The 27,825-nt window shown below is 45.2% G+C and overlaps 1 protein-coding gene across 1 annotated transcript in view; it reads right to left on the reverse strand.

The window, feature by feature from the left end:
* Positions 1 to 27,449, reverse strand: part of GPC4 (glypican 4) — a 108,630-nt gene extending 81,181 nt beyond the window's left edge. The window contains exon 1 of the mRNA XM_059911144.1: positions 26,745 to 27,449. Coding sequence (XP_059767127.1) covers positions 26,745 to 26,904 — 160 coding nt within the window. The 5' untranslated portion in view covers positions 26,905 to 27,449. The remainder of the gene's footprint in view (positions 1 to 26,744) is intronic.
* Between the last annotated feature and the right edge of the window lie 376 nt (positions 27,450 to 27,825).

Genomic DNA, 27,825 nt, shown 5'->3' on the forward strand with positions numbered 1-27,825 from the left:
AAAAATATTGAGTTGCTCTTAAAGTTAAAAAGCCCTTTCAAAAACATTTATGCTTACTTTGATAATGCAACGTGAAAAGTTTCTTCAGAGAACTAAAAATGCACAAAGAATTGCACTTTAATGTGTCCATAGGAACCCACCACCCAGAGCAAATGGCCATGCACAAAATAAAAAAGCCCTAACTAATTGTGACAACTTTGACTCCTTTATGAAAAGGAGCCATACAATCTTTTTCTTTGTTCCTGGAAGGAATTGTGCTATCTGTTTTTTAAAAGTTAATAAGTTTCAAGGATCTCTGTCAAACAAAGCCACGTCCTTCAGCTGAAGCTGGGAGCAGGGCCATACATACAATGTTGTTAAATCTGCAGTGAATTAAACTCATTTCTTAAACCCCCACCCCCACCCGGGATCTCAAAGCTCAAACTTTGAAAGGGGAAAGAGAGAAGAGATGAGAGAGGAACTTTAGGGTTGCTATAAATGTCTCAGTCTTCAGTTTGAAAGGTTACATAAGGATGCACAATTACCTGAGTAGGAGGGAGAGCCCAAGCCAAAAGCAGACTCGGGGTCTTGTCTTTGGCACATATAAAGCGTTTCCGGAAGGCTTCAGAAGGTTTCAGACATTGGGCTACATGTACAAGCAGGAACCTCGAAAGGTCCCAGGTCAGACATCACTCCCCAAGGGTGTCAGCAAAGTAACCAGGAACCCTAAGAAGCTACCAGCACAGATGTCACATCTCAGGCACATGCATACAGCCCCGCGCCCCCGCAAATCTCTTACTAGCCAGCATTCCCCTTTCTGACCTGCCGCCCACTCCCCACAGAACAGGAAGAGTATCTGGACCCAGCTTGAAAACTAAGGCCTGCCCTCTCTAGTCTGTAAGACCCTGCTGGGAGGCACTGCCCTTCAGGATCCCCTCAGCAGCCCTTTTGAACTCAAGAGGGGACTCAGATCAGGGCCAGAGAACCCTAAGCCAGGACTCATAATGAATGCACATCTGTTTGCATAAAAATATCAAAATGTATCTCAGTACAGGTAACAGATGACTCCAAGAGCCTAGTATTACTTCCTTACCAAGTCCCTGCACCTTTCCAACTTGAGTAAATAAAGAAAATGTATTCAGGGGCAACACAGCCTCTGCCTCACAGAACATGTCCTTTTTGACTTTGTAGTAGAGCATTTCGTTCAAGGACGCAGTATTGCTCGCAAACAGGGTGACCTGCAGTGGCATTTACAAATCAATTTTTATGGGGTGGCAGGTTGGGGAAAAGGAGTCTAAAAAATGTTTGTAATCGAGGTGGTCTTAGGAGAAACGTCAGAAACACTAAAAAATTCTGTTGTTAAACATCAGCAACAGTCAAAAGATTGGGCTCATTGGTTTTGATTTTTACTTGAAAGTACCTATGTATAACCAGAACAGAAGTAGCTGTCTTAATAATGGCACCTCACATGGTTCGTATGGCTCTTGAAGCATCTTCCCATGTATTATTTTCTTTTGTCGAAGGTAGTATCCTGTTTTACAGTCAGAAAAACTGAGGCTCAGTTTCTGATCAGAAAAATGAAGAAATAAAATCCTCTTCCAAGATGCTTGTGAAGTTGATATATCGATAAGATTCCCTGAGGCTTATCCCAGAACAGGCCCTCTGTACTAGTTACGATACAATACAGGTCATCTAACTGCTGAGCTCCTTCTGCTGTTCCCACCTAGATCCCAAAAAGCAAGGGAGCCAAAACTCATGTTTGATTTGTCGATGGCTTACCTATGTGTATGTGCTATTAAGCTAATGCTAAAATTAAGGGACATTCCTAAAATACTGATAATAGTAGTTTGGCAGAAGGATAGGACTGGGGTTTCAGCTTTGCTGAGGGTACTGATGCTGGTTCTTTATGCAGCAGCTTTTTGATACGGGGGCCTCGTGGCTGTGAAATAGCAGTAAGGGCACCGGCGTCCATTTTACTTGATTTGGGGAGGTTTTTTTGTTCTTTGGGTTTTTTTTGTTTTGTTTTGTTTCGTTTAGTTTTGTTTTTAAATCTAAGCAGTTCCTTCAGAGGACTCTACCAGGGACACAAATGGAATTGGAAAACGTTTAAACAAAGAATACATATTTGCTTGTTTAAATTAAAATTACTTCTAGGCACATTATCAAGAAACTTTATCTGGAAAAGTAATTGGGCAAAGCACCAGGGCCCTTAATTTTAACACGTCGTGTTTCAGGGAGAATGAATGGGACATGATTTTATTCCCTTTCAAAGAACAGCAATAAAGAACGCTGATGGTCCTGTATTACACATGATATGCAGCTCTTAATGACGTGAATGGAAATGGGAGGCAGGTGCACATGCTCAGAGCCTAAAGAACAACCTGAGAAGTGGCTGTTAAGTCAGAGATCTGCCTATTCAGATCCCCCCTTGCCTCCAGATCCCCCCTTGCCTCCCTTGTTTTAAGGACCAGCTCAATAACTAGCAGAGTTGTGAAAGCATTAATAGTCCTAATTCACTCTGGCACACTTAAAGTAAAAGTACCTATTCTCTGAGTACAAAGGACTCCCCCCCGCCCCCCCGCCTCCAGTTTCTAGTCCGTTTAGTTTATGTTTTTGAGATGAGAGCTCCTTTTATGCAGAATTTGATTTTAGAAAAAAACTCACACCCGGTGCTTCTGGACCCCAAGCTAATTCTCATGGCCATTAGAGACCAGATTCTGTGGGAAGACTTGAGGGGGACTGCAGCCAGAAGCCTTCAGTCCCTCCCTCTGAGGGGTCGATCATGCAACCCAGCCCACTGGTGGGAGCAGATGTTGGGATCTGCAGCCCATGAAGGATACCTGCGCTATGGGCCAATGGGCCGTTCAGATCTTCACTGTGACTTCTGATCAGCTGTGTCCTGACAGGAGCCTGTTTTTACAGACGTCCACTAAATCTTACTTGGCCATAACACACCGGCCTCAGTTCACAAGGGCAAAATGGTTTTATGGGAGAAGGCGTCCGGTTATCCTTGGGGTGAGCTGAGAGTCTCGCCTTTGGTCTCCCAGTATTTTCTGTTATTGTAGTCATGCGGCATGAAAACAGCAGTGGGTTTCAACGATATGCTGCGAATAACTGTCCTGAAGCATTTTGTAGTGATATTAATTCCTTGTTATTTATAGTTGTCTGCCAGAGTAGAAAGAGCAGAGAATTGGAAGCATTTCTGGGGAGTAAAGGTTAATTTTTGAACATTAAATAAATAAATAAATAAATAAATAAGCCAGCCAGCCAGCCAGCCAGCACAGAAGACTAAATGAGATTTCCAACTTGTTAGTGAATTATAGCTTATAGGTTTAAAATATTATTTCTCAAATTCTTTCCTGAAAGGTTTAGGAATAATTATATAGCACTTAAAGGACAGGCCTTGCCAGATAAACCTAGTAAGTCTATAATTTGTACTAGAGGCAGGGTTTCCTGTAAATGAGAGCTGGATTTAATTTTATCATCATACTTCGAAAGGTTTGTTGATAATTAATCACATGATATGTAGGACCTGTGAGGTTGCAGCCCTTCATTTTCCTAACTCTCAGTGCAGCGCTGATGCTTGAATCAAAGGGCTTAAATACTTGAATTCCCCCAGTAAGTTCTTCAGTTTCTAACTCTGAACACCCATTTACACTCAGCATAATAAATGATCCCTAGCTATATTATTTTCACACTAGACTCAACAACTAGATAATTAGAAGCTGTTTTCTCCAACACCACTGTGTGGTCTAAAAGCCTTATTCTTCCTGAAACAGTTCTTCTGCTAGGCTTTCCTACAGCTGAGTAGATGGCATCAAATCTTTTCAATAGATGCACATATTTGTAGCTAAAGCACTCTATCAACTCTGGGCATAACAAGATAGGTGGCAGGCTGGAACGTGCACTTATCCAGAAGTACAAATGGGCAGAAGTCCTTATTTTGGAGGCTTCACAGTAAAAAGAAGACCCTTCCTGTACCTGGCTGGCAGTGGCTGGTCTTAACCCTCTGTGTTTTTAGTCCACTTGATGTTGAGGGAAGTGTGTGCTTCAAAGACTAACACGCCTGCTGTTGTTAGATAAAAGCACCACGCCAACGATGACACTTTGGAAAGGGCTTTTGGGAATGTATGCCCTTTTTTTTTTTCATGGGCAAAAAGCTGGGTGTTTTTCAAATCAAGCTAATAAACACTTATGGAGCCCCTGTACTGTGTGCGAGGCATGATGGGGGATTATAGAGCTGAGCAAGACAGGATGCCTGACTTCAAGGAGCTTCCAAACCTGGAGAGGTAATAAAACCAATAGCCAATTTTAATAGGAGATGAGGATTATTTCCTTGAGGACTGAGACACAATCTGTCTTTTTATATCCCTAGTAACTGCCACTTAGTTGGGTCCATAGAAGATGTTGTATAAATGCTTACAGAATAAGTGAATGAATAGTTGATTCTAATTCTAATTCTAATGTCCATTCATTCGTCCATCTAGTCCTTCCTAGCAAAATGCTACGGGCAAAAAGGGGAGATGTTCAACCATGGGTATCAGAGAAAATGAATGCGAAGGTTTGAGAGAGACGCAGAACATTCAATGGGCAGAAGTAGGTAGGGGCAAGTTTAGGCAGAAGGAAGAACACGTGTACCACGGTTGGTGGGGAGGGGACCTGACAGTCCTGCTGTTCTTGGGGAATGAGCAGTCTGGCTTCCTTTACTTGGCAAGGTTTATCCGCCTGGACCGTGGGTTATGTACTGCTATTGGCCTGATGGCCAGAGAGACTATTCTGAACGTAATGACGAATCATTTCACTTCTGTCTCATGCAGGAGCCACTGAAAGAAAATTCAGAAAAAGGAAGCATGTTGGGATGTTAAAGCCTTGCCGATGAACTTTCTGAAGGGTTGGCTTGATTGAAGTTCCCACTCTGGGACTACGCCCCGAGTCACAGGGAGCAGCGTGTCTGTAGCTTTTCAGAAGCTCGAGTGCAACATTCCGGGCACCAGGCAGACAAGCGAATCCTAAACATACACACACTGGCCGGGGCGGCACCCTACTTCAAGCAGAGAGGCCCGCCTGGGCCAGGTTTCTCTTTAGAATCCAAGCCACAGCTCCTTAGCCTAGCTCTTCACTCCCAACCACTTTTCTGATCCTTTACAAAACGAGGCATCTTCGGATGCATATCTACCCATCTGGCTACACCTTGGGATACACACTGACTCCCCAGCCCCTTCCTGGTCTCAGTGCCTCCTCGCCTCCTCTCATCCACCTACTCTGACTAATTAGCTTAGAGAAGAAATGTGCTTATTAACTACACTAATGTCTAGCCTGAGACAAACAGGGATAGAGTGACACATGGCCTATCTGGAACCTAAAAATAAGCCCCAAAAAGCTCTGATCAGCCAAAGTCCACGGGCTGGGGTCATAGGAGAGGCCCTCCCAACAGCTTCTCTCCACTTACTTGGCACAGAGTTCTGATGAGCCTAATGCTACGGTTTCTAAGAACACAAGGGAAGCAGCCAAGAAGCGGGGACAGGAGTTGCTAAAAGCCGGCACGCTGACAGCGATACAGAATGACAGCTGACAGCGAGGAAGGAGACAAAAACCATTCAGAAAGCTCAGTTACCCAGAACTGCTCATTTCAAGGTTTTATTGTATTCGAGAATACATATGCAATGAGGAAAGGGCTTTCCTTATATTCCTCTCATCTTTCCAGATCATCTCATCAGCTCTCAACACATTTGCAGTGAAATACAGAATATCAGAGCTGGAAAGGATCTTAGTGATAATCTAGTGCAACGCCCTCCTTTAATGAACACCAGGAACAAGGCCCTGATATGATGACTTATTGAATGCCCATCACCCCGCTGGTCAGGGGCCGAGCAGGGAGCAGAACCCAGGCTTCCTGACTCACAAGCCGTCCAAGGAAGGGTCTCTCCTGCCTGCCAGTGATATGTTTGCATGCTTACGTTACAGCTTGTGTCTGCTTAGGGGAAAAACCAAACCGAACCAAACCAAACAAATCAGCTGAAAGTCGAATGTAAATATTCTAATCAAACAGCATAGTGAAGTAGCTTAGAACTTCTGAAAAGGTCAGCAAAAGGAATTAAGAGCTACGCATATTGTCAACTTTCTCGAAACCCCTCCTTAAAAAAACTTTAATTATTATTGCTGTTATTGCTAGCATCTGCCTTCACTTAGGACACTGAGCCACCACTTTCTTTAATATCAAGGCTCTCTAATTTACAGTGAATTTCCAAAACCCCATGCAAGAAGTATCCCCCTTCATGGCAGACAGAAAGCTTTCCCTGCCTCAGCAGATGGCCCTCTTTCCAAGAGGCCTTTGTTACCACAGTGTTCTAGTACAAAAAGACAATGTGGACCGACGTCTGCTCCCTGCTTTCACCGTTACTGACCACTCCGTTTCCTCCCCAAGAGGCCACTTGGAAGCCAGGATTGGGCTAGAGCAAGAAAAGAGGGTCTGGAAAAGAGCCTCCTAGATCCCAAATCCTTTCAGTTATGTATTGTCTTAGCTTCACTTGTTTTACTGGTTAATTCTTTAGACCGGTTTAAACCTCACATCTTGTTCTTAATTATTAACAGGGCTTAATCTGTTAAATGTACTGTAGTTGACAACACACAAAAAATTGTTCCCGAACCTAGGGAGGGGATGGGAATCAGAAAACACTCTCCTACCTCTCTTCCAACCACCTGGAATATTCTTGTATAATCCCGGGTTGTGCAAATGAAACAAGCCGTAAACTGAATTGAAGGCTCAGGAGACAGAAACTGGAATGATGAAAAGTCAGCGGTAGAATGGGATTGAGGAGTGAGGGCTGTCTGGTACGGGAGAGAAGATGTAAAGGGATACATATGTATTCTAACTCTTAGGACATCATAAAGGCCCATTAACCCTAGAAGTGACAATCTCAGGAAGCTACCAATAACCAAAGGTTAAAAGACCTGGGGAGTTGCTTCAGTTATAGCAAAGAGGCACTAACTTATCCAGCAGGCAGTCAACAGTCAATTTGCCATCCCCAGGAGTGGTATAAACTAACGCAAGCATGGCTAAAGGAAATCAAGACTATTGGAAGATATCCCTGAACACCAGGGTCACTGAGACCATCTGAGATACCACGCTGGCCTGGCCTCTGGGGCTGATCCAAAGCTACAGCTCCCCCGAATAAAGACACTTAGCCTTTGAATGACTTATCACTACTGTTCACCATCACAGGAAATTAATCTACACAGTTGCATCCTCTACAGATTCTAATTCTGTTCCCAGTAAAAGGCAAAGACTCCGAAATGGTCCTAAAAAGGGTACAGCTGTCTTCCAACTGGAGGCCTTGTCGGCAAACTCCTCTTTCAAGGCCCCGTTGAGGAGAAAGCATGATAATCACTAGCCCTGTGTCAGAAAGCCCCAGAAGCAGCAGCTAACCTCTCTCCTCTCTCTGCACTGAGATGCCCCTCCTCCTTTACCCCACCCTGTAAGCACCTCTTTCACCAGCCACCTGTCAAAATAAAGCAAGCCACGGATCTTTCAAAAACTGACACTGGAAAGAAGCCGTTGGACGATTTCTTTCCAGGACCTGTTGAAAGATAAAAGATGAAGTGGACAATTTAAAGGGCGAGACTGTACCCTCCTGATCACAAAGCTGAAAGCAGACAAACCGTGGAAGTCAATGACAGAGGAAACGCCCTTTGACCAGAGACAGACACTAGGCATAGCAAAGTTATTTTCCATAAAGAATAAGACACTGAATTAAGCCATTTCACAACTAATAGTCATAAAATCTTCTCATTGTCAAAAACTGGGAGAGGAGTGAGAAGGAGGGTTATTACAAGCCCCTCCTTTGAGAAAAAATGACACTGCTTTCTAGGAAGTTCTGTTTAGATGACAAATGTTTTTAGGAAGGGTTTTGTTTGGGTTTTTCCCCTTTGTTTTGTTTTGTTTTGTTTTAAGTGGGACCCACAGACATGTGGGAAACCCTCCTCCAATCAAAGGGCAGAAGAACCAGAGAAAAAGGCACTGCCCTGCAAGCAACTAATTCGTACTCGCCTTCAGGTTTAATCCCCCCTCCCACCAACCAACATTTGAGCTGCTTCTGGGATTATTGCTGAACTAGGTTTTTAGGGACCAAAGTACATGTAGGTTCCTGGCAAGAGCTGAGAGAGGGTGCATCTGGGAAATGCTGGAAAAAACAACTGAACTCTTAGAGCTGACCAAGTCCCTGGGTTAAACCTCAGATTTCCTCTCCTCTCTCTTCCCTGCACACCTGAACAGAGGAGCCTGGAGTGTGCCGCCAGCATACTTTAGACACCAGGGGAACGTTTCCTTTTTTTTTTTTTTTTTAAGCTTTCTGAAATTAAAAAAAAAAAAACCCAGAGATTTACATAAAATTTAACTTAAGGAAGTTCTTCAGCAGAAGCCAAACACATAGGGATGAAGATGATCATTGTTGTACTCAATGTAAAACCCAACACACACATCTACAAACCACCAGAAATAACTAAACAGCTGTATGGGGTACGTAAAATAGATTCTGGTACATCAACTTCCGGGACTACTATACAGCTATTAGAAAATTTGAATTCTATAGAACTACAGAAGCACTTTTCATGTTATGTTAAAAATAGCAGATACAGGAGGAATTGGATGAAGGTGGTCAAAAGGTACAAATGTCCAGTTATAAGATAAATAAGTACTAGGGATGTAATGTACAGCATGATCAATAGAATTAACACTGCTGTATGTTATATATGAAAGTTGTTAAAAGAGGAAATCGTAAGAGTTCTAATCACAAGAAAAAAATTTTTTTAATTTTCTATCTATACAAGATGATGAATGTTCAACTAATCACTTCATGGTATATGTAAATCACATCATTATGCTATATGCCAACTATATCTCAATCAAACTGGAAAAATAGCAGATACACCAAGTACTATAATTTAAGCCACATTAAAAACGTGTACATGTGAATAGGGATTGGGCTGTGATGTGCAAAGGATATAAAAGTTACTCATTATTATTACTGTTATATCATCTTTCCAATTGGAAAAAATGTAACCTACCATAAACAGCAATCTCTGGAGGCCAAATGACACTCTGACAATTCTGAGTGCCAGGTACAAAGTCCTGAGAGCAGAGTTAGTCAGGACAGGGAGAAGAAAAATGGCTGAAGAATCAAAGATGCTGTCCAGCTGCCCAAAATGGTTTCAATCCCTAGATCTAAAGTGGCTTCAGCCCACAGGCTCTCACTTCCCCTGGTATGTAACTCTTTCTGGTTTTCTGGACATTGCAGGTGGCTGTACTTGCTGCCATCATGGGGCTGTTACAGGAGAGCTCTGACTCAGAGACCAAGAGATATGAATTCATACACAAAAGGAAGCAGTTACGCAGAAAGGTAGAAGAGGTGAATTCTTTAGACTGAAGATAATACCATGGATCCGAAAGCCAGACTGAATTTCTCAAATGTTGTTTCTTGGGGTTTTTATGGGAGATCAGTACAATAAATGAAATCATGTTGATGACACTGATTATTATACTGTTTGATGTCTTTTACATAAAAACCTATATAATAAATTCTTTCCAGGTTTAGTAACAACAAGAAAGTGTCTTGCCTGAATAACTGTCAGGTTTTTTTTTTTCTCAGATAAATGCTACCTGGAAAGCCTACTGGCATAGCCCATTCACTGGCATAAGCCTTGCTTTTAGAATTCCTCATTCCCTTCTCCTTCCATCGTGTGTCTTTTTATTTTCTGTTTACATAAAATGGGTTACTCTACATAATGCTTTCCAAAAAGACCCATAGTGAGTGCTCAGTACATACTATCTATTGTAACTAAAATAATGATGATCACTGATTGTAGGAATATTACTGAATATGGATTAAATAATCTTAAGTAGGTAGGGTTTATATTACAGTTAAATTTTTAAAACCTTGGAAGAAAATGGCATGACTTCTCAAAGTTTCAGGCCCTGCCAGATTTTTAAAAATTAAAGACATATGGCTGAAGAACCGGTCACCAGCACCCTTGCTGTTGAACGGACCAACAGATTTCCATTAATAAAGCAATTAGAGGGCTAATGAAATCACGTTAGCCTCTTCTTGGTTTGTTGTGTTTTTTTTTTTTTAATATTTATTTATTTGGCTGTGCCGGGTCTTGGTTGCGGCATGCGGGATCTTTGGTTATGGCATGCGGGAACTAGTTCCCCGACCAAGTATTGGACGTGGGCCCCCTGCATTGGGAGCACAAAGGCTCAGCCACTGGACCAGCAGGGAAGTCCCTCTTGGTTGTCTTTTTAAAATGGAAAAAATTTATCAACATTGACTGATTAAACAAAACAAATATTAGGAAAGGAAGAGAAGAGAAAGGAGATGAGAAAGGCCTGGTCAAGGTTACAATAAATTGTTTAGAAAAGAACAAAAGCACAAAAGTCAACTACTTCAGTGGACAGAATTCAATACAACCAACAAACGTACTGAAGTGATGTGGTATTTGAAGAAATCTCCAACATTTTACATTTAGCTGGAGTAAAATGTCCTGCTATTCTTCCTGGGGTTTTTTTTGTTTTGTTTTGTTTTGTATTTTGGCTGAGCCACACAGCATGTGGGATCTGTTCCCCCACCAGGAATCGAACCCGTGCCCCGTGCAGTGGAAGCTTGGAGTCCTAACCACTGGATGGCCAAGGAAGTACCTATTCTTCCTTTTTTTTTTCTTTTTAATATTCCCTCCAATTAAGAGGGAGTAACTCCTTTTTTTTAACATAAATTCATTCATTCATTCATTCATTCATTTTTGGCTGCGTTGGGTCTTCGTTGCTGTGTGCGGGCTTTCTCTAGTCGTGGTAAGCGGGGGCTACTCATTGCGGTGGCAATGCACGGGCTCTAGGCGTGCGAGCTTCAGTAGTTGTGGCACGCGGGCTCAGTAGTTGTGGTGCACGGGCTTAGTTGCTCCGCGGCATGTGGGATCTTCCCGGACCAGGGATCAGACCCGTGTCCCTTGCATTAGCAGCGGATTCTCAACCACTGCGCCACCAGGGAAGCCCTATTCTTCCTTTTTTAAATTAAGGATCAAAATTGTCCTTCATTTCCAAGAATGACTATACAAGTGAAATACTTTAAGGACATTTTAATGGTCCTTTGGAAGCTGTCTGCAGTTGGGGTTCTGCTTTCTTCCACAAGAGCGTACAGTACTAAATATACACTATTATGAAAATTTAAGGTTTGATCACACATCAAGTAACTTGAAAATGGTGAAAAATTCCTTTACAACCAATTTTTAAGAAAAACACTTAATACTGAGGCAATTCATATTTGGCAAAATACAGGATCTAAATCTTACGGTTCTTAAGTGTCACCCCAGGAAGCCACAAAGCATTGGCATAACACTCCAGCATACAGCACAGATTCAAAGACATTTCTGAAATTAATAACTGCGCCAATGCAGTCATTTCCCTTTATTCTTAGTGATCAGCTTGCATTCCTCTCACATGAAAAACACATCTCAATTTTTCGGGTTGTTTTTCCCTTCTGCAAACTCTGAGGATACAACAGCTGCTGGGACTTCAAGAAGGAAAACAAATATCCTGCCCTAACAGCAGAACTGCCATTAGTCGCTCATGTTGCTATGGTCAATTATAGAAATGCCTTCTATAAATTTGACTAATTGGAGGGAATATGAGTTGAATTATACAATATTTTAAAGAAACACAGATTTATCACTTTTAAACCCAAAGGGACTTCTCCCCGCGGTCCCACCATCCGAAGTTTTAAAGTAACTCAGAGACCCTACTTCAATAAACGGAGATATACTCGTAATTAACACAATGGTTTCAATTAAAAATGGCTGTTCCTGAGGTGTTTGGAGATCCTGCTTCCCCTATGCAGGTGTCAAACATCTCCTAAGATCTTATTTACACCATTCATTTGCCTAGGAAACCCTTTTATTACAGATCCAGCAGAGATAAACAAGCCTAGCCTCAGCCTCCATTATCCCAGAATCTCACTGTATTTTACTTCATTCTTGAGCTTAGGAGCAACCAAGAAAATCTCTGGGCTCTAAGAGAAACACTAAGAGGTTATTGGAAAAAATGGTCCACGCTGTGTCTGTTTTAAAAATAAAACCAGAGACAATTAATCACTTCTCCCTAAAAACTTAAAGCTATGTTTAGATAGCTAAGGACTGGTTTGCCCCAGCATGACCCCACACATCTTAGTCCACACCATGAGTACTTCGTAGCATATGGACCATTTGCTTGATTGGACAACAAGAAACAAAATGCTTATTTCTATTTTTCATCAGGCAACTTATCCTTATATATTGATAGTGCCAGCCTATTGTATTTAAAATAGGGCATACGCCAAAATCTTCATATTTAAATCCATATATAAAATAGGGAACACCTTAATCTGCGTATCTACGCAAGACTTGGCCCTTGCATACAAACATACGCACCCATTTACTACAGATACAGCCAGTTCACTGCATTAAATCAAGAGCTTGGGGCTTCAGCCTTCATCACTCCAATACAGACTGTCCTTGCTGTAAAAGGAGGGGGTCTGGATTAGAAGATGGTGAAAACCACTGGTTTGTAACCAGGAAACACTGGGAATACTGGGATCTCATGACTACTTGCGCACTGGTAGGTAAAACTGCCAAGCAGGCAAGGTGGTGCCTATACGTAATTCAGCCTCAGGGTTCCTCATTAGAGCTTGGAATTTCCAAACATACTAACAAAAATAAGGCCCTATTTTTATCCAGAGTACTCATCTAAAATTCTGAAAACCATCAATCCTATTTCAATTTAAAAATATATATATAATAAAATTCTGAAAAACACTCCTTCTTGAAATGGGGACAACCCTGTTCTGAGGGGCTCAATGTACGGCAGGGAATGTTCCTTCCCATCCTGTTCCAATGATAACTGCTAGAACACTTATCACTTGGGCTGCATTTCCTTACAATCCTATCATCTCCCTGGCCAGCCTCCGCACTTACCCTCACAGCCAGGGTCCCCCTCTTGTCTTGGAGACCTGCACACTTGGTTGCCATTCATAAAGCCTTGGAGAGGGAAGGAATCCTGCTACCAACTGGCAAGAGCATCTGGCCCATTTCTGCTGACCCAGAATTCTACTGGAACAGTCACTGCGGGGCCAGAGGGCTTCGTGCTGAGCCACTCACTGGTCAAAAAAACTCACATTTCAATTATTAGACAAATGCAAATCAAAACAACAATGAGGTACCACCTCACACCAGTCAGAACGGCCATCATTTAAAAGTCTACAAATAATAAATGCTGGAGAGGATGTGGAGAAAAGGGAACCCTCTTGCACTGTTGGTGGGAATGTAAATTAGTGCAGCCACTATGGAAAACAGTCTGGAGGTTCCTTAAACTAAAAATAGAGAGTTACCATATGATCCTGCACTCCCACTCCTGGGCATATACCCAGACAAAAGTATAATTCGAAAAGATACACGTTATATAAACGTTCATAGCAGCACCATTTACAATAGCCAAGATATGGAAACAACCTAAATGTCCCTCGACAAATGAATGGATAAAGAAGATGTGGTGTATATACATACATATATGTATATATACACATACACATATGTGTTTATATACATACACAGATGTATATATATATACATACACATACATATGTATATACACAGAACATTAGTCAACCATTAAAAAGAATGAAATAATGCCATTTGCAGCAAACATGGGTGGACCTAGAGATTATCATACTAAGTGAAGTAAGTAGACAGAGAAAGACAAATATCATATGATATCACTTACATGTGGAATCTAAAATACGACACAAATGAACATACCTACGAATCAAAAACAGTCTCACAGATATAGAGAACAGACCTGTGGTTGCCAAGGGGGAGGGGTGGGGGAGGGAAGGATTGGGAGTTTGGGATTAGCAGATGCAAACTGTTATATACAGGATAGATAAACAACAAGGTCCTACTGTACAGCACAGGGCACTATATTCAGTACCCTGTGATAAACCATAATGGACAAGAATCTGAAAAAGAATATATATGTATAACTGAGTCACTTTGCTGCCAAGCAGAAATTAAGCACAACATTGTAAATCAACTATACTTCAATAAAATATTTTCTAAAAACTAGCATTTCTGTGGTCTCTATGGGGCTAAGAGTGGACGCTGACCTTTCACAGAAACCTGGCGGCTTCAGTACTCATGGTACCTGGTGGTTCCCCCGCAGAGCACCCCGAGAACAGAAGACAACCGTGCAAAGTGACACAAGAGTTCACCGTGCACTTTCTGGTGCCCACGTAAGCCCCGTCTCTAAAATGATGGCCGAGAGATAAAACCAGAGAAGAGTGCTCGTGTAAGCCTCGCTAACTTAGGCCCATCTCCCCTGTGCTGCTCCAAGTACTCCGGCCTTCGCCTCAGGACCCACTGGCAGGAACAGACCCTGCCATTCAAGTTGCAGGGGCGGTGGTTGTGATGGTGTAAAACGCACATCTCCTAGGAAGTGAGAAGAGCCCCACGGGCCTAAATGGGGGTCTAAAGTTCCAGCACACTGTGCTTCACTCCGATCACGTGCAACATGCACTCAAGACTACTTCTCCTTCAAAGTAGTTATCAGAACTGTCACTAAATACTGATTTGGAGAATTACCAAGTCAATATGTGTCTCACCGTTTAGACCGTGACACCATGCATGCGAAGCCTGTGTCCTCTTTGGTCGCTGCCTTACCCTCAGTGCCCAGCACCATGCCCGTCAATTCAGAGGTAGTCGCTAAGTAGTTGCTGAATGAACCTTCAGCCCAGGCACCCTCTTTCTACAGATGGAGGGTCAGATGTGTAGCCTCACACTCACAAGTAGGATGCTCTTAGTCAGGAAAAAGCTTTCGGACGGTTAAGAGCACGCTACTTGCCAGGAGGAATCACTCATGCATTCATTCAACAAACATCCGAGTGCCAAGCAACACACTAGACACTAGGTGTAGGGCAGTGAGTAAAAGAGGCAAAGTCCCTGCCCTTAGGTCAGATTGTGAGAACTGAACAGAGCAGTGGGGGAGAGGGACAAAGTGTCTGTGGGGGGCATTCGAGTTTACACAGAGGTCAGGAAAGGCTTCTCCATGAAGGTGACAGGTAAGCAAAGCCCAGAACCCTGTGAGGGAGCCAGCCCTGCTGAGGAAGACAGACCAGTATATGGGGGAAAACGATAAAAAGCGCGGGCTGGCATGGGAGGGGGCCAGAGGCGGACCCTGTAAGGCCTCCTAAGCGTCTGGCTTTCGGTCTGGGTGGCAGTGGGAGTCACTGGAGCACTTTAAGCACAAGTGATAAGGTCAGAGTGAGGTTTAACAGAATAGGATCACACTGGCTAATGTGCTGGGAACACACTGGTGGGGAAGAGGCTGGAGCAAGAGCCAGAGCAGAGAGACTCGTCAGAGGCAACTGCGATAATCCAGGGAAGAGGTGATGGGAGATGAGATCAGGACGGTAGTTACCGAGGTGGTAAAGAAGGGGACAGATTCTTGGATCCATCTTGAAAGCAGAGCTCAAAGGCAGAGATTCTGAGAGAGCATCTAAACAGAAACATTTCCCACCCAGTCACCTAAATCTCTGTTCTGATCCCAAGAAAACGAACAGTCTCTTATTTTGGAAGGTTCTGATTTCTTCATTTGCCCTCCAACCTGAAAGACACAAGACCATCTCCTCCCATCGCCGCACTGCTTAATGATCAACCCACCTCCCACCAGCAGAGCCTTCTTCCCAGAATGAATCCAGGCCCGTGGGACCTGAAGAGGCAGGGGAAAAAGAAAGTTACTTCCACACTGGGGATAAACAAGGCAGAATATTAACCAACCAGCCAGCTGGGGGCATTTAGTTCGGATTCAGTTTAAAGTGAACCCACTGCACTCCTCCCCTTAAAAAAAAAATTCTCCCCATAAAAACAAAAAACTATTCCTCATCATAGCCTCTGACACATCCTAGTCAGAGAGTGATTTTCAAGGACTATTTCTGAAGTACACCAGTGAAAAGCTGTCTTGCGTTGCTTTTTAAAATCTTAGCATGGGGAAATATTCTATAATTAAGGCAATTTTAACAATAGTAGATAATAATTTGACTATAAATTGTAAGGAATGCAGTGACTGCTTATTCTGGCACCAAAGAAGCAGGACTTTCTGTGAAGTGACTGCCAAGAAAAATGATACTCCCACTCAGGCTGGACCATCGCAAGCAGTAACTGTTAACCACATGCTTCACACTGCAGTTTGCAAGGACACAGTTCTTTGTTTTCATCTCTAACCAAACACCAGACTGAAAACTCAACAGAGACAAACCCGGGTGGTGGAATAGAAACAATAACTGAAGGGAAAATTTTTTTTCTGCGGCTTGATGCTTGCTGGGATGCCGACGTCAAGGGTTTGGAGAACTAAGGAAACCTCTGCAGTCCAAAAGAAACCACTTCCCAGTCTGCTCCTGTAGACAGAAGCCCAACATCAAGAAAGAAGCCAGGCTTAAAGAGGCTTGCGAAAGCCAACGGACAAAGTAGCTGGGAGGAGAAAGAACTGGCATGAAAAGAATGGCTGGGATGAAGGGGGGGGACCAGGTGACCTTGAGCTAGACTAGACAAAGACCACAACCCTGCCTGGGGCCCAACCTGAACTGCCTGGGGAAGGGGAGGGACTCGAGCACCTGGCTGAGAGTCTAAAGGACCAGGAGCAAGGCTATTTTTCCTATAAGCACCTCTGCAGGTACAGCGGAGTTCCTGTTAATGTCTGGAACAGACAATGTAAGAAGCAGCAAACATTTGTCTACCAGGATTAAAACAAACCACATGAAATACTTAGCTCCCACCTCTGAGCAAACTGAGAAATAACACTACATTCTAAGTAAAAAAAAAAAAAAAAAGATTATTTTTCTCTTTCTAACTCAGGCATCTAGGACTAAACGTATTAGAAATTTTAAAATGGATAGCTAAAAATAAGTTAACTGAATTAAAAGGGATGGATGAATAGAAATATTCATTCCCAGAATGAATACAAAAGTTACAAATCATGCTTGAACTTCTTTGTGAACCACGAACATTTCTCTAACACCTATCATGTGCCGGGCAGTGTGATAAAAGCTGGAGCTGCATGGCCGTGACCGGGCAGCGACAGCTTCTTTTCCTTTAAAGGTTCCAACAGCCACCTCATCAGAGACAAGGACCCTCAAATGTGTCCTCATTCTTTTTTTTTTGGCTGTGTTGGGTGTTCGTTTCTGTGCGAGGGCTTTCTCCAGTTGCAGCGAGCGGGGGGCTACTCTTCATCGCGTGTCCTCATTCTTAATACAGGGCTCCCATCCTTAACTTCTAGTGTTTCTTTAAATATGATTATCCATTTACTTAGTTTGGTAAATGTATAAAAGGGAAACCAATATTCACAGATTTAAACCTGTCACCTCTAAGTCAAAACCAACTCTTGCCTTTTAGTGACTTCAGGTCAGCATGTCAGTTTCCCAAGCTGAGCGCAGCAGGTGGTAACAGCAGTAGGAGCAAAATCTGACATTCTAGGGGGATTAAAAGACAAGGTGCAGAGGAACAAAATCACCAACCGAAAGCTCTGAAGTGAGTAAACCACTGAATTAATAATACTCAGTGGTATTAATATTAATATTAAAATACTTTTTTTTTTTCCAGAAAAGGACAAAGTGACACACAGAATTGACTCCTTATTGACCCAGCACTGCTGGGAAACTAGGTGCTCTAAAAAGGTAATGTGCTTTCAAGAGCAATTTTTGTATTTCGAAGATGTCCACTCTTTCTAAAATATACTTTCTGGGAAATCCCTGGCGGTCCAGTGGTTAAGACTCTGCGCTTTCACTGCTGAGGTTCAATCCCTGGTGGGGGAACTAAGATCCCACAAGCCACATGGTGCAGCAAAAAAAAAAAAAAAAAAAAAAAACCTTCGGAACTTTTACATCAGAATATACCAAACACAATTATTTAATACTGCCCTGAGGGACTTCCCTGGTGGTCCAGTGGTTGCCTGCCTCCAAACCCATCCCTTCCTCTGATGGGTCCACAACCCAACCAGCACTACTTGCTACTCCTAATCAGGTAAGGAGTAGCAAGTAGTGCTGGGAAGCCAGGTAACCTAAACTTTTTATCTTCCCACATTTAAACCCTATCTACCTAATTTGAATGTAAGTGCCTCAAAAAAGCTTGATTCTGGTTTTAAACGAACTCTTTGAATCCCCAGCACGTAGCATTCTGCTCTTGATGGAAGAGCTATTCAATCAATGATTGCGGATGATAAATTTCTGAAGGCCTTTTCTCCAAGTAGAATGCATGGGCTTTATGACAGCTGTTTCCATCATTTAGCTTTTCTGCTTACTTCCACATTCCCAGCTGTGTTCTGGATGGTTGTGCCGGCCAGAAGCCTAGGGATTTACTGTACTTCTATTTCTTGATAAGATACTTGAAGAGAATAAACACATGGCAAAGAGGACATTAAAGTAAGGGATAAAGAGATTTTTTTATTTTACCAATAAAGAGAGGGGAAGAAGTATCACCTAGCACACTGACACTTAATCAATAAACAACAGCAAGGCTGGATTCCCGTCTAATTCTCTCCAAAGTACTCTCAATGTCCTAGTCTTATTTCTCCACCCTCAGCAAAGCATCACTGGTTATGGCATATACTTGCGCCTTGATTAAAAAATATTTTTCCCAAGTTTAACAGACGTTCCTGGACTTCCCTGGTGGCGCAGTGGTTAAGAATCCTCCTGCCAAGGCAGGGGACACAGGTTTGAGCCCTGGTCCGGGAAGATCCCACATGCTGCGGACCAACTAAGCCCATGCGCCACGCCACAACTACTGAAGCCCGTGTGCCTAGAGCCCGTGCTCCGCAACAAGAGAAGCCACCACAATGAGAAGACCGCGCACCGCAACGAAGAGTAGCCCCCGCTCGCCACAACTAGAGAAAGCCCGCGTGCAGCAACAAAGACCTAACACAGCCAAAAATAAATAAATAAAATAAATAAATTTTATAAATAAATAAATAAATAAACCAGACGTTCCTCTTAAATCCAAGTTAGCCAAGATTGAAACAAGCATGCACTGGGTCTAAGTCAAAGCTCTCTTCTGAGATAACACTTTGTGATGAATTTCATTGGAAAATTCAGAATCACAGAATCTCAGAGATGGAAGGGAACTCACAGATCATCTAGGGCACTGGTTCTCAACCATGGCTGCTCATTAGAGCCACTGAGGAGCTTTTAAAAAGTTACCAAGACCTAGCTCCACTGCCAGAAAGTATGATTTAATTGGTCTGGGGTGATGCCCAGGCACTACTGGATTTTAAAAGCTCTCCAAGGACTTCCCTGGTGGCGCAGTGGTTAAGAATCCGCCTGCCAATGCAGGGGACACGGGTTCGATCCCTGGTCTGGGAAGATCCCACGTGCCGCAGAGCAACTAAGCCCGTGCGCCACAACTACTGAAGCCCATGTGCCTAGGGCCTGTGCTCCACGACAAGAGAAGCCACCGCAATGAGAAGCCCGTGCACCGCCACGAAGAATAGCGCCCGCTCACCTCAACTAAGCCCGCACACAGCAACGAAGACCCAACACAGGCCAAAAATAAATAAATAAATAAATTTATTTAAAAAAAAAAAGCTCTCCAGGTGCTTTAAAGCGTAGCCAGGGTTGAGAATCACTGATGTAATCCAGTATTCTATCAACCCCACTCCCATTTTTCAAATCGAGGAGAAAGAACCTCACCAAAGGTATCAGACAACTGATTTGTCACAGAGCTAGGCTAGAACTGCTCTTTTCAAGAAACCATGGCCTTTCCGTGTAAACTACTCCACCTAGGACAGTGGGATTTCTTCCCTCTCCCCCCGCCCTTCCTCCATTATTTCCTCTTTTCAATAAACCAATGTCCTCACCTATCCCAAAGTAAATGCATCTTCTGAATATACTCCGTCTTGGAATCCCATTGCATAATTCTTGACAATCTAAACTAGGTCTGTTTCCCTGTATCCACCCACTTGCTTCTTTCACAGAACTCCGGGAGGTTAATCAGGCATGGCTGCCCCTTAAAGAAGCCATATTGCTTTTCCTCTAAGAGGCTGGACTCAGCCCACCCTTTTCACCATTATCATCACATGGGCCCTTTTTCAAATCCCTGGCAAGGTTCACCTCTGATTCTCTTTCAGCTGACTTAATTTCTAGTTTGTACCTGCCCTGCCATACCTCGTGGACTTCCCTCTTCTGCTGGCTTAAACTTTCCATTTTGTGAAAGATGCCTTTTTCCCTGAAGCACCTCTTTCACTCTGCCAGTTAGTCATGCCGGGTTCTTTTTCTCTTCCCCCAAGCAGCTGGTCTTTTTGATGTCTGGCACACATTTATCTGGGCTTCCAATAAGATGTTTTTACATAGTTTCCAGGCTTCCTGGAGGTTATTGACTTTTTTTTTTTAACTCTTCCATTCAATTTTTTTCCTAATTTCTAACATTTGTTAGAGTTTCTTTTTCAAACGTTGAATACCTGGTTGATGGATCTCTTTGATTTTTCTCTCCCACCAGATTGCTGAATTAAATGCATCAGAACTTAAATATATTTCAAATTACCTCCAAGATGGAATCGCTTCATGAATTTTCTGCACTTTCATGTTCTCTATAGTAAGCAACAGATGTTTAGCCAAGTGGAATTGAAAATGCTAGTTTTTACCTGTTCGTATTTTAGCGTGTCTGCTTTTTTTTTTTTTTTTTTTTTTTTTTTTTTGGCCACACCACACGGCTTGTGGGTTCTTAGTTCCCCGACCAGGGCCTAGGAAGTGAAAGCACGGAGCCCTAACTACTGGACCGCCAGGGAATTCCCTGCTTATATAAAATATTGATATCCTTAAGCCTGTGTTCTTCACCTTGGTAAAGACAACAAATTTAAGATTTTATTTTTTTATAGGTAATTGACATGCATCAGACAGCTCCATATGCTGAATCTAAGATGTTAAATTACTCTTCTCCATTTGTTCTAAATTGCCTAATCACAAGTCTCAATTGTTTGTTTCTTAAAGAAGTATATCTCAAGGCGGAAAGAAAAACAGAATTCCGAATCCTTCTGAAAAATTCCTATGACACTCGGTTATTAATGAAGTGGTGAAGATGAGTACGCTCCCAAAAGAATAAAAACATTCTCCAAGTTATAACAACATTTCTAGGAGATTTACTCTAAATTTATTTCACTTCAGAATGTTTAGACCCAAAAGCTTCCCAGGAGAGCAAGAGACCATGGGATGATGATCTATCACCAAGGCAGTATAATCCCATGATAGCACCAGTGTCCTGCCAGACAAGGCGATACAATTGTCTATGTCATCCCCCTACTTGTTTAACAAATACTGCACTGCGCTCACCTGGTACCATTGGGTACACAAAATGCCAGGAGCTGCCATCTGTCCTCAGGTTGCTTATAGTTGAGGCAAGAAGACACACATGTGCCTGCACACATGATGAACTAGGAAACAAGACAGTTGTGTGCAAAGACCATGGATCCGATTCAAGCAAGCAGGGGATTCGGAGGAAGAAGGCACATAACCCTGGGGAGGTTCAGGAGTGACTCAGTGAAACTATCATTTGAGATACTTGGAACCAGGGAAGCTCAAAGCAGAGGAATGACTCCATTCAAAGCACTGCTGAAAGCAAAGGAAGCTGGCAATATCTAGGATGGAATAGGGGGGTAACAGACAAGAAGCAGTTAAGAACTATTAAAACAGCCTCCCAACAGCTCTCCCTGCCTTCCCCTTGCCTCACCAACCCTGAACTCTGCAGTGCCACTAGCTATCTTCCTGAAACAGCCTGACTAACGAAATTCCCCTCCTCGGAAGCTATCCCCTCCTCAGAAGCTATCGTGGGCTCCCCATGACCCAGGAAATACAACTTACAGTCCTTCTACTGTTAACATTAGATTGTCTCTGTCCGGGTACAACACTTTGCCTGCAAAGGACATGACTGGATCTCTCTACTAGAGCATCAGCATAGTGCTGTGATGATGGTCTTTTACTAGTTAGTTGCTGGTCCTCTCATAGCTTATGTTTCTAAGACCAGCCCCCTATGGGAGTTGGGAAGGTACTTTCTTATTATCTGTACAACATAGCATAGACTATACTTTGGGTCAGATAAGACCTAGGGTTCAAAGCCCACCTCCAACATTAACTAGCTGTAAGACTGCGAATAGATTTCTAAGTCCCTCTGGGGGCTTCCCTGGTGGCGCAGTGGTTGAGAGTCTGCCTGCCAATGCAGGGTACACGGGTTCGAGCCCTGGTCTGGGAAGATCCCACATGCCGCGGAGCAACTAAGCCCGTGTGCCATAACTAGTGAGCCTGCGCGTCTGGAGCCTGTGCTCCTCAACAAGAGAGGCCGCGATAGTGAGAGGCCCACGCACCGCGATGAAGAGTGGCCCCCGCTTGCCGCAACTAGAGAAAGCCCTCGCACAGAAACGAAGACCCAACACAGCCATAAATAAATAAATTAATTAAAAATAAATAAATAAATCCCTCTGAATCTCAGTTTGTCTGTAAAATGGGGATGATGAAGATAATCATCATTCTGATTTTATATGGTTGCTGTGGACTTTAAATGAGACACTCTTGTTTAGGACCAGGCCCAGGGAAAGCACTTAATAGCCACTAGCTCTTTTCATCTTTTCATTGAAGCCAAAATGCATTTCTGGTGAACATATATGGCAACCACCTCAGTGCTAAAACAGATGTTACTGGGGAGCTACAGACCCCTTCCCAACTGACTTAGATGAACACTGATGTTTCCCTTGTTGAGACAACAACAAAAAACCTTCCTTTTTCATTCCTCAGTCTACTCTCCAGCTAATCCTGAAATTGCATGCAACCCAATGTGAGTCAAACAAAAAAGGAAAATAGTAATTATGCTGAATCAAACATTTTATATTTGTATGTTCTAACTAGAGATTGAGCTGCATAAGCCAGAACTTTTACCAAGTTCTTTTTTGAGCATGTCCAGGAGATAGTCCCTGTACTACTTGGGACAATTTCTATACTGACAGGTGAGAAAAATCACAAGTTCTCTGCAAAATCCAACCCATCTACTTAAAGTAGGTAAGAGGGAATACAATTCTTGAAGATACATGCTGTGTGTCTTACATGGAATAATCAACGCAGTATCAGAAAGTATTCCTACTTCTCCAGCACACGTTTTCCCACGTAATCCTAACACAGCTTATGTGATTCCCTCAGAGGTATACATACGAGCATGCGTGCACACTCACAGGTGCACTGGTCATGAACGTAAATGGGAACAGGAAAATAAAAACTCCCGAATCACAACTGTGATGCAAAGTTCTCCTTGGTATCCTTCGATGTCACTGTGGAAGGGACCTTTGGCAAGGTGAAGTAGGTTTCCAACCAACTGCCTCACTCTTCAAGACAATTTCAAGCAAAGATTAGATTAGTAATAAAATGCCAATTGTTGCATATCCTTTATCCTGTCCTTATGGAGGGAGGTGCAATGAGAATGGTAAGATTTTACAATTTCTTGTTATAAATACTTTTTTTTTTTTTTTTTTTTTTTTTTACTATTGAACTACCATTAGTAAGTTAATACCCTAGTCCCAAATCCCTTCTCACTTGAACTCCCCGGGTACTCCTTTCTCCTCATCTGTACCACTCATATGGTCCTTATCACACACCATGTTGTATTCCAATCGTGTGTGTGCAAGGCTTATCTCCCTATTACCTGCGAAGGTCCTGGTGGCAGAGACCCTCCCGTCCTTCTTGCTGCCCCCACGATGCTGAGCACAGAATATCGCACACAGTAGGCGCTCCAAAAGATATGCCCATTGAAAGCTGCACAAAAACCCATCCTTTGTGTTAAAGATCCCTTTTGATCATGGCATCTGGGCTCCCCATTATTTGGTTAAGTTCAGGGGTCAAGTGGATAGGCAATGCAGGACCTAGGTTGGAGCCCCGTTAGCATGCTGTACTCCCTGACACCCTTGTGAGCACATCAAATTATCTTAATTATGATCTAAAAAGACAGAGAGTCCTTAAGAACGTGGAGTATTCTCAAAGCCTCTTCAAACCTCTAGAAGGCAAGTGCAAGTCCATCAAGAATCAAACCTTAAACTTGGGGCTAGGCACCCAGACACTGTGACCCTCTGCCTGGAAAACAATCCTGGACTTTTTGCACTTAAGAAAACATACGCACACACCCCCAACCAAGGAAAGTGCCTGGCAATTAATTCATTCAAGTGGCTACATTGACTATGCTCTCCCAAATGACCAAAATTATCTGAGTGGAGCCCAGGGAAGACAACGACAATGTATGCATCTGGAGAGGCCAGGGTGATGGTAAAGATTACCCCGTTTCTATACTGGCCGTCTAAAGGTATTTACTTGGGTCTGTCTGTGTTGTGACAGTGTCCTAGACTCAAATGAATGCCTCTAACACTCCACATTTTTGAGCCATTCAGTCATGCATTTTTGTTATTGTTGAAAGTGGTGCGAAATTGCACTGCATGAGCTAAAGTCCTTGGTGGTCTTCCAAGGATTCCAGCTAAAAAGGCACTTCCTTTGTTCCTCGGGAGAATGCAGTCCAGTAGGTCATTCAAAAGGGGAAATAAAAGCAGCAGCCCTGGGAGGGAGATGAAGGACAAGACAAAAAGAATAAAATGTTTTGGGTGTGAGCACATTAGCTTCCATTTCCTGCTGCTGGTCACTAATAACGCTCCTATCTTTAGGGGGAATATGTCCAGAGAAATATTTATGCAAAAATATTCCTCAGGTGTTTTCTGGGGACCATGACAATCAAAGGGAACACCTAGCACTGTCCTTGGGCACCCTTCAAACTTCCTTTCTCCTGAGATGCTGGCGGGGGAAGATGTCCTGCCCTTGCAAGCCCGCACAGAACGAAGTTGGAGAAAGTGGGGAGGGCAATTTCACAGCCCACTCCCCGAACGCCTTCAGTCCCCCTCAAAGGCACATATTGTTCTGCATGAGCAGAAGATGAAAACGTGTCACGTTCCCATTAAGTGCATCGCTGCATCTATCCCTTCAAAATGTGGGAATGACAACTGTAGCCTTCACGCCAATCATCTCCGCTGGGCCCCGGGCCCAAACCGTGCAGGGCACAAAGACCCCAGGTCTGACCTGTGGAGCCCCCAAGCTTCAGTGGCTACTGGCTCAACTTTACTTTTTCGAGCGGGGCGGAAGGGAGAGGGGAAAGAGGGCTTCTTAGGGCTCTACAACCAATAAAATCGCGCCGCTGTGAAGACAGACGTGAGCTCCCCAAAAGACAAGCAGCTCAAGGGCAAACAGTCTCTCATCAGTAACGTGCGAGTTACTTGATAACTCCCAAGGTGCGCGGGCTCCTAGGCTGCTCCAACCATTTCTTAGGTTCTATTTCTAGATAGATGCCGGTCACACTCGAAAAGTGCCCAGCAACTTCCCTCAATTACCTTTGTAATTTATATGTAATTGATGACTGCACTTAATCTCCAAGGTTATTAATAGCCCTTCCCAAAAAATGACCCCCACGTCTTCCTAAGCCTTTGGAAGCGCCTGGTTGAAATTACAGTATTTCCTTTGCTGGCTGCCGGCCCCCTGCCCGCCCCCACCCGGGTGACCAACACCGCGAGGCAAAGGCGCGCTCTGCTCACTTCCATGAAAGGTTCGGAATGGAGGCTTGGCCCCCGGGGCTCGAATCGCTCACTTCTCCGTTAGGTTAAGCTGGCCACCAGCCAGCTAGATTCGTGGTTCTTTCCGAACCCTCGGGGCGAACAGGCTACCTGCGCCGCCGCTGGCCCCAGCGCGGCCCGCGGGACTGCGCGCAACAGTTGGCCTCTCTGCGAATGAGTGCCACCCAGAGGGGATCGGCCCGGCCACCGCCGCCAGCCTGGCGAGGAGGGGCGAAGGGCACCCGCCGCAAAGCTGCCTCCCCAGCGCTCCAAGGAGGGCTTTCACAAACACCCCACGCACCCCCAGCGCCGAAACCCGGTGAACTTTTTCACAGGCTAAGCGGTCTCTATTTGCATAACCATCTCCACACTGAGATTCAGGCTTCCAGTAATCAGTCCTTTCAAAGGTTTATAATTTAAAGTGCAATTAACCCTTAAAATGAGATGAGAAAAAAAGAAAAGGGGGGAAAATACCCTTCTCGTCCAACACGTTCCGGAAAGCAGGAGAGTCCCCAAAACTCAGGGTTTGGAGGAGTGGAGAGTCGTTTGCTTTTTAAAGGCCACTTCTAAAGCCGCTGTAGCTACTAAAACTCCTAATCCGTGTCAGCGGTGGAAGAGAGGCGGGGAGTGGGTTTTTAAGGAACATCAATGAAACATCAAGTTCCACGTTTTGCGCCCCCCGGAACCTGGCAACCCCCACCCTACCCGACCTCTCGTCACCCACACAACAAAGCGGGGAGCCCAGTAAGGAATTCAACCCGGAAAAGGCGAGGGAGCCGGTGACACGCACTTTGCGGGCCAGAGTCCTCTGGGGCTTCCTGGGACCAGGGAGACCGCGGGAGGGGCGGGGGTGGGGGAAGGAAGCAGAGCGCGGGAGTGCCGCCGGGTAACTCGGGGGCGCCCCTCCGCCTGCTGCGCACCCGGGGCCCCCGCGTCCGCAGAGAACGCTCTGCGTCGGGGCTCGCTCTGGCGCGCCTGCCCATTTCTCCGTCTCGGCTACCTGCGTCCGGCGCGGGGGGCGGCGGGGCGAGGGGGCTTCTGCGGCCCCTTCTCCCGTCTCTGCGCTCGCCTCCCGGGGGCTCCCACCTACCGTTGATCTCGTGCGTGGGGGCATCGTTCTTGTCGAAGCCTTTGGACACGTAGAGACGTCGCACTTCCGAGCAACTTTTCGACTTGAGCTCGGCAGCCAGCAGCGCGGCGCTGAGCGCGGCCAGGGTGCAGAGCAGCGCGGGCAAGACGAACCGTGCCATGGTGCCGGCCGGGGCGGACGCGCTCCCACCTTCGGGACGGGACGGAAAGTGGCGGGCGGGCGCGGACTCGGGGACTCGCGAGCGGAGTCTGAGGGCGAGGGGAGTTGGAGGAGTTGGAGGAGGAGAGCAGCAGGAGGAGGAGGAGACGCGGGGCGAAAAGTGGAGCTGGGCCTCGCGCGTCAGGCAACGGTCCCCGGTGCCAGGCGCCCAGCCCGGGGAGGAGGAGGAGGGCGTGGAGGCGGTGCGCGGCCCAGGGGAGCGGAGGCGCGGGCCGGTGACCTCCCGGCTCCGCCGGAGCAGCGATCGGGGCGGGCTGACCGGAGGCGGGACAGGGGCGCGGGGAAGGAGGGGAAGGTGGCAGGCGCCGCGGGGGCCGAGGAGGGCGTGAGGGGCGGCGGCGGGCGCTCGCGGCGCGCGGCTCGGGCTGCCCGGCGCTGGTCCGCCCTGCTAGCTCGACTCGGCTCGGCTCGCTCTGCCCTCGGCCGCACGGCTGTGCCCTCTTCAGCTCTGCCGCTGATTGACTGGCCGGCGTGCGCGGCGACGCTCGACAAACTTGGCCCAGCGGGCGGCACTCGGGGGGAGGGGGCGGGCGGCGGGGGGGCCGGAGACAGGCGGGAGCAAGCAGGGCCGGGACGGGGGAAAACCTGGAAGCGGGGTTGGAACCGGAGCGTCCAAATCCACTTCCTAGGGGGCCCGCACCGGGCGCGCGACGCGCCCTCGCGAGACACGCCCTCGCGCGACACGCCCCGCGGGACTCCTCCCTCCTGCCCTCCTCCCGGGAGGCGGGGAGCCTGCCCGCCGCCCCCCACCCGGGGAGGACAGGCTGACTTCTCCGGGGTGAAGGGCCCAAGCCCCAGGGGACCGAGAGGCTGGGGACTTGAAACCCACGTCCGAGTCCTAGGCCTCCTGCGCGCGGCCACC

This window comes from Balaenoptera ricei, chromosome X (genome assembly GCF_028023285.1).
Source record: "Balaenoptera ricei isolate mBalRic1 chromosome X, mBalRic1.hap2, whole genome shotgun sequence".
NCBI classification, from domain to species: Eukaryota; Metazoa; Chordata; class Mammalia; order Artiodactyla; family Balaenopteridae; genus Balaenoptera; species Balaenoptera ricei.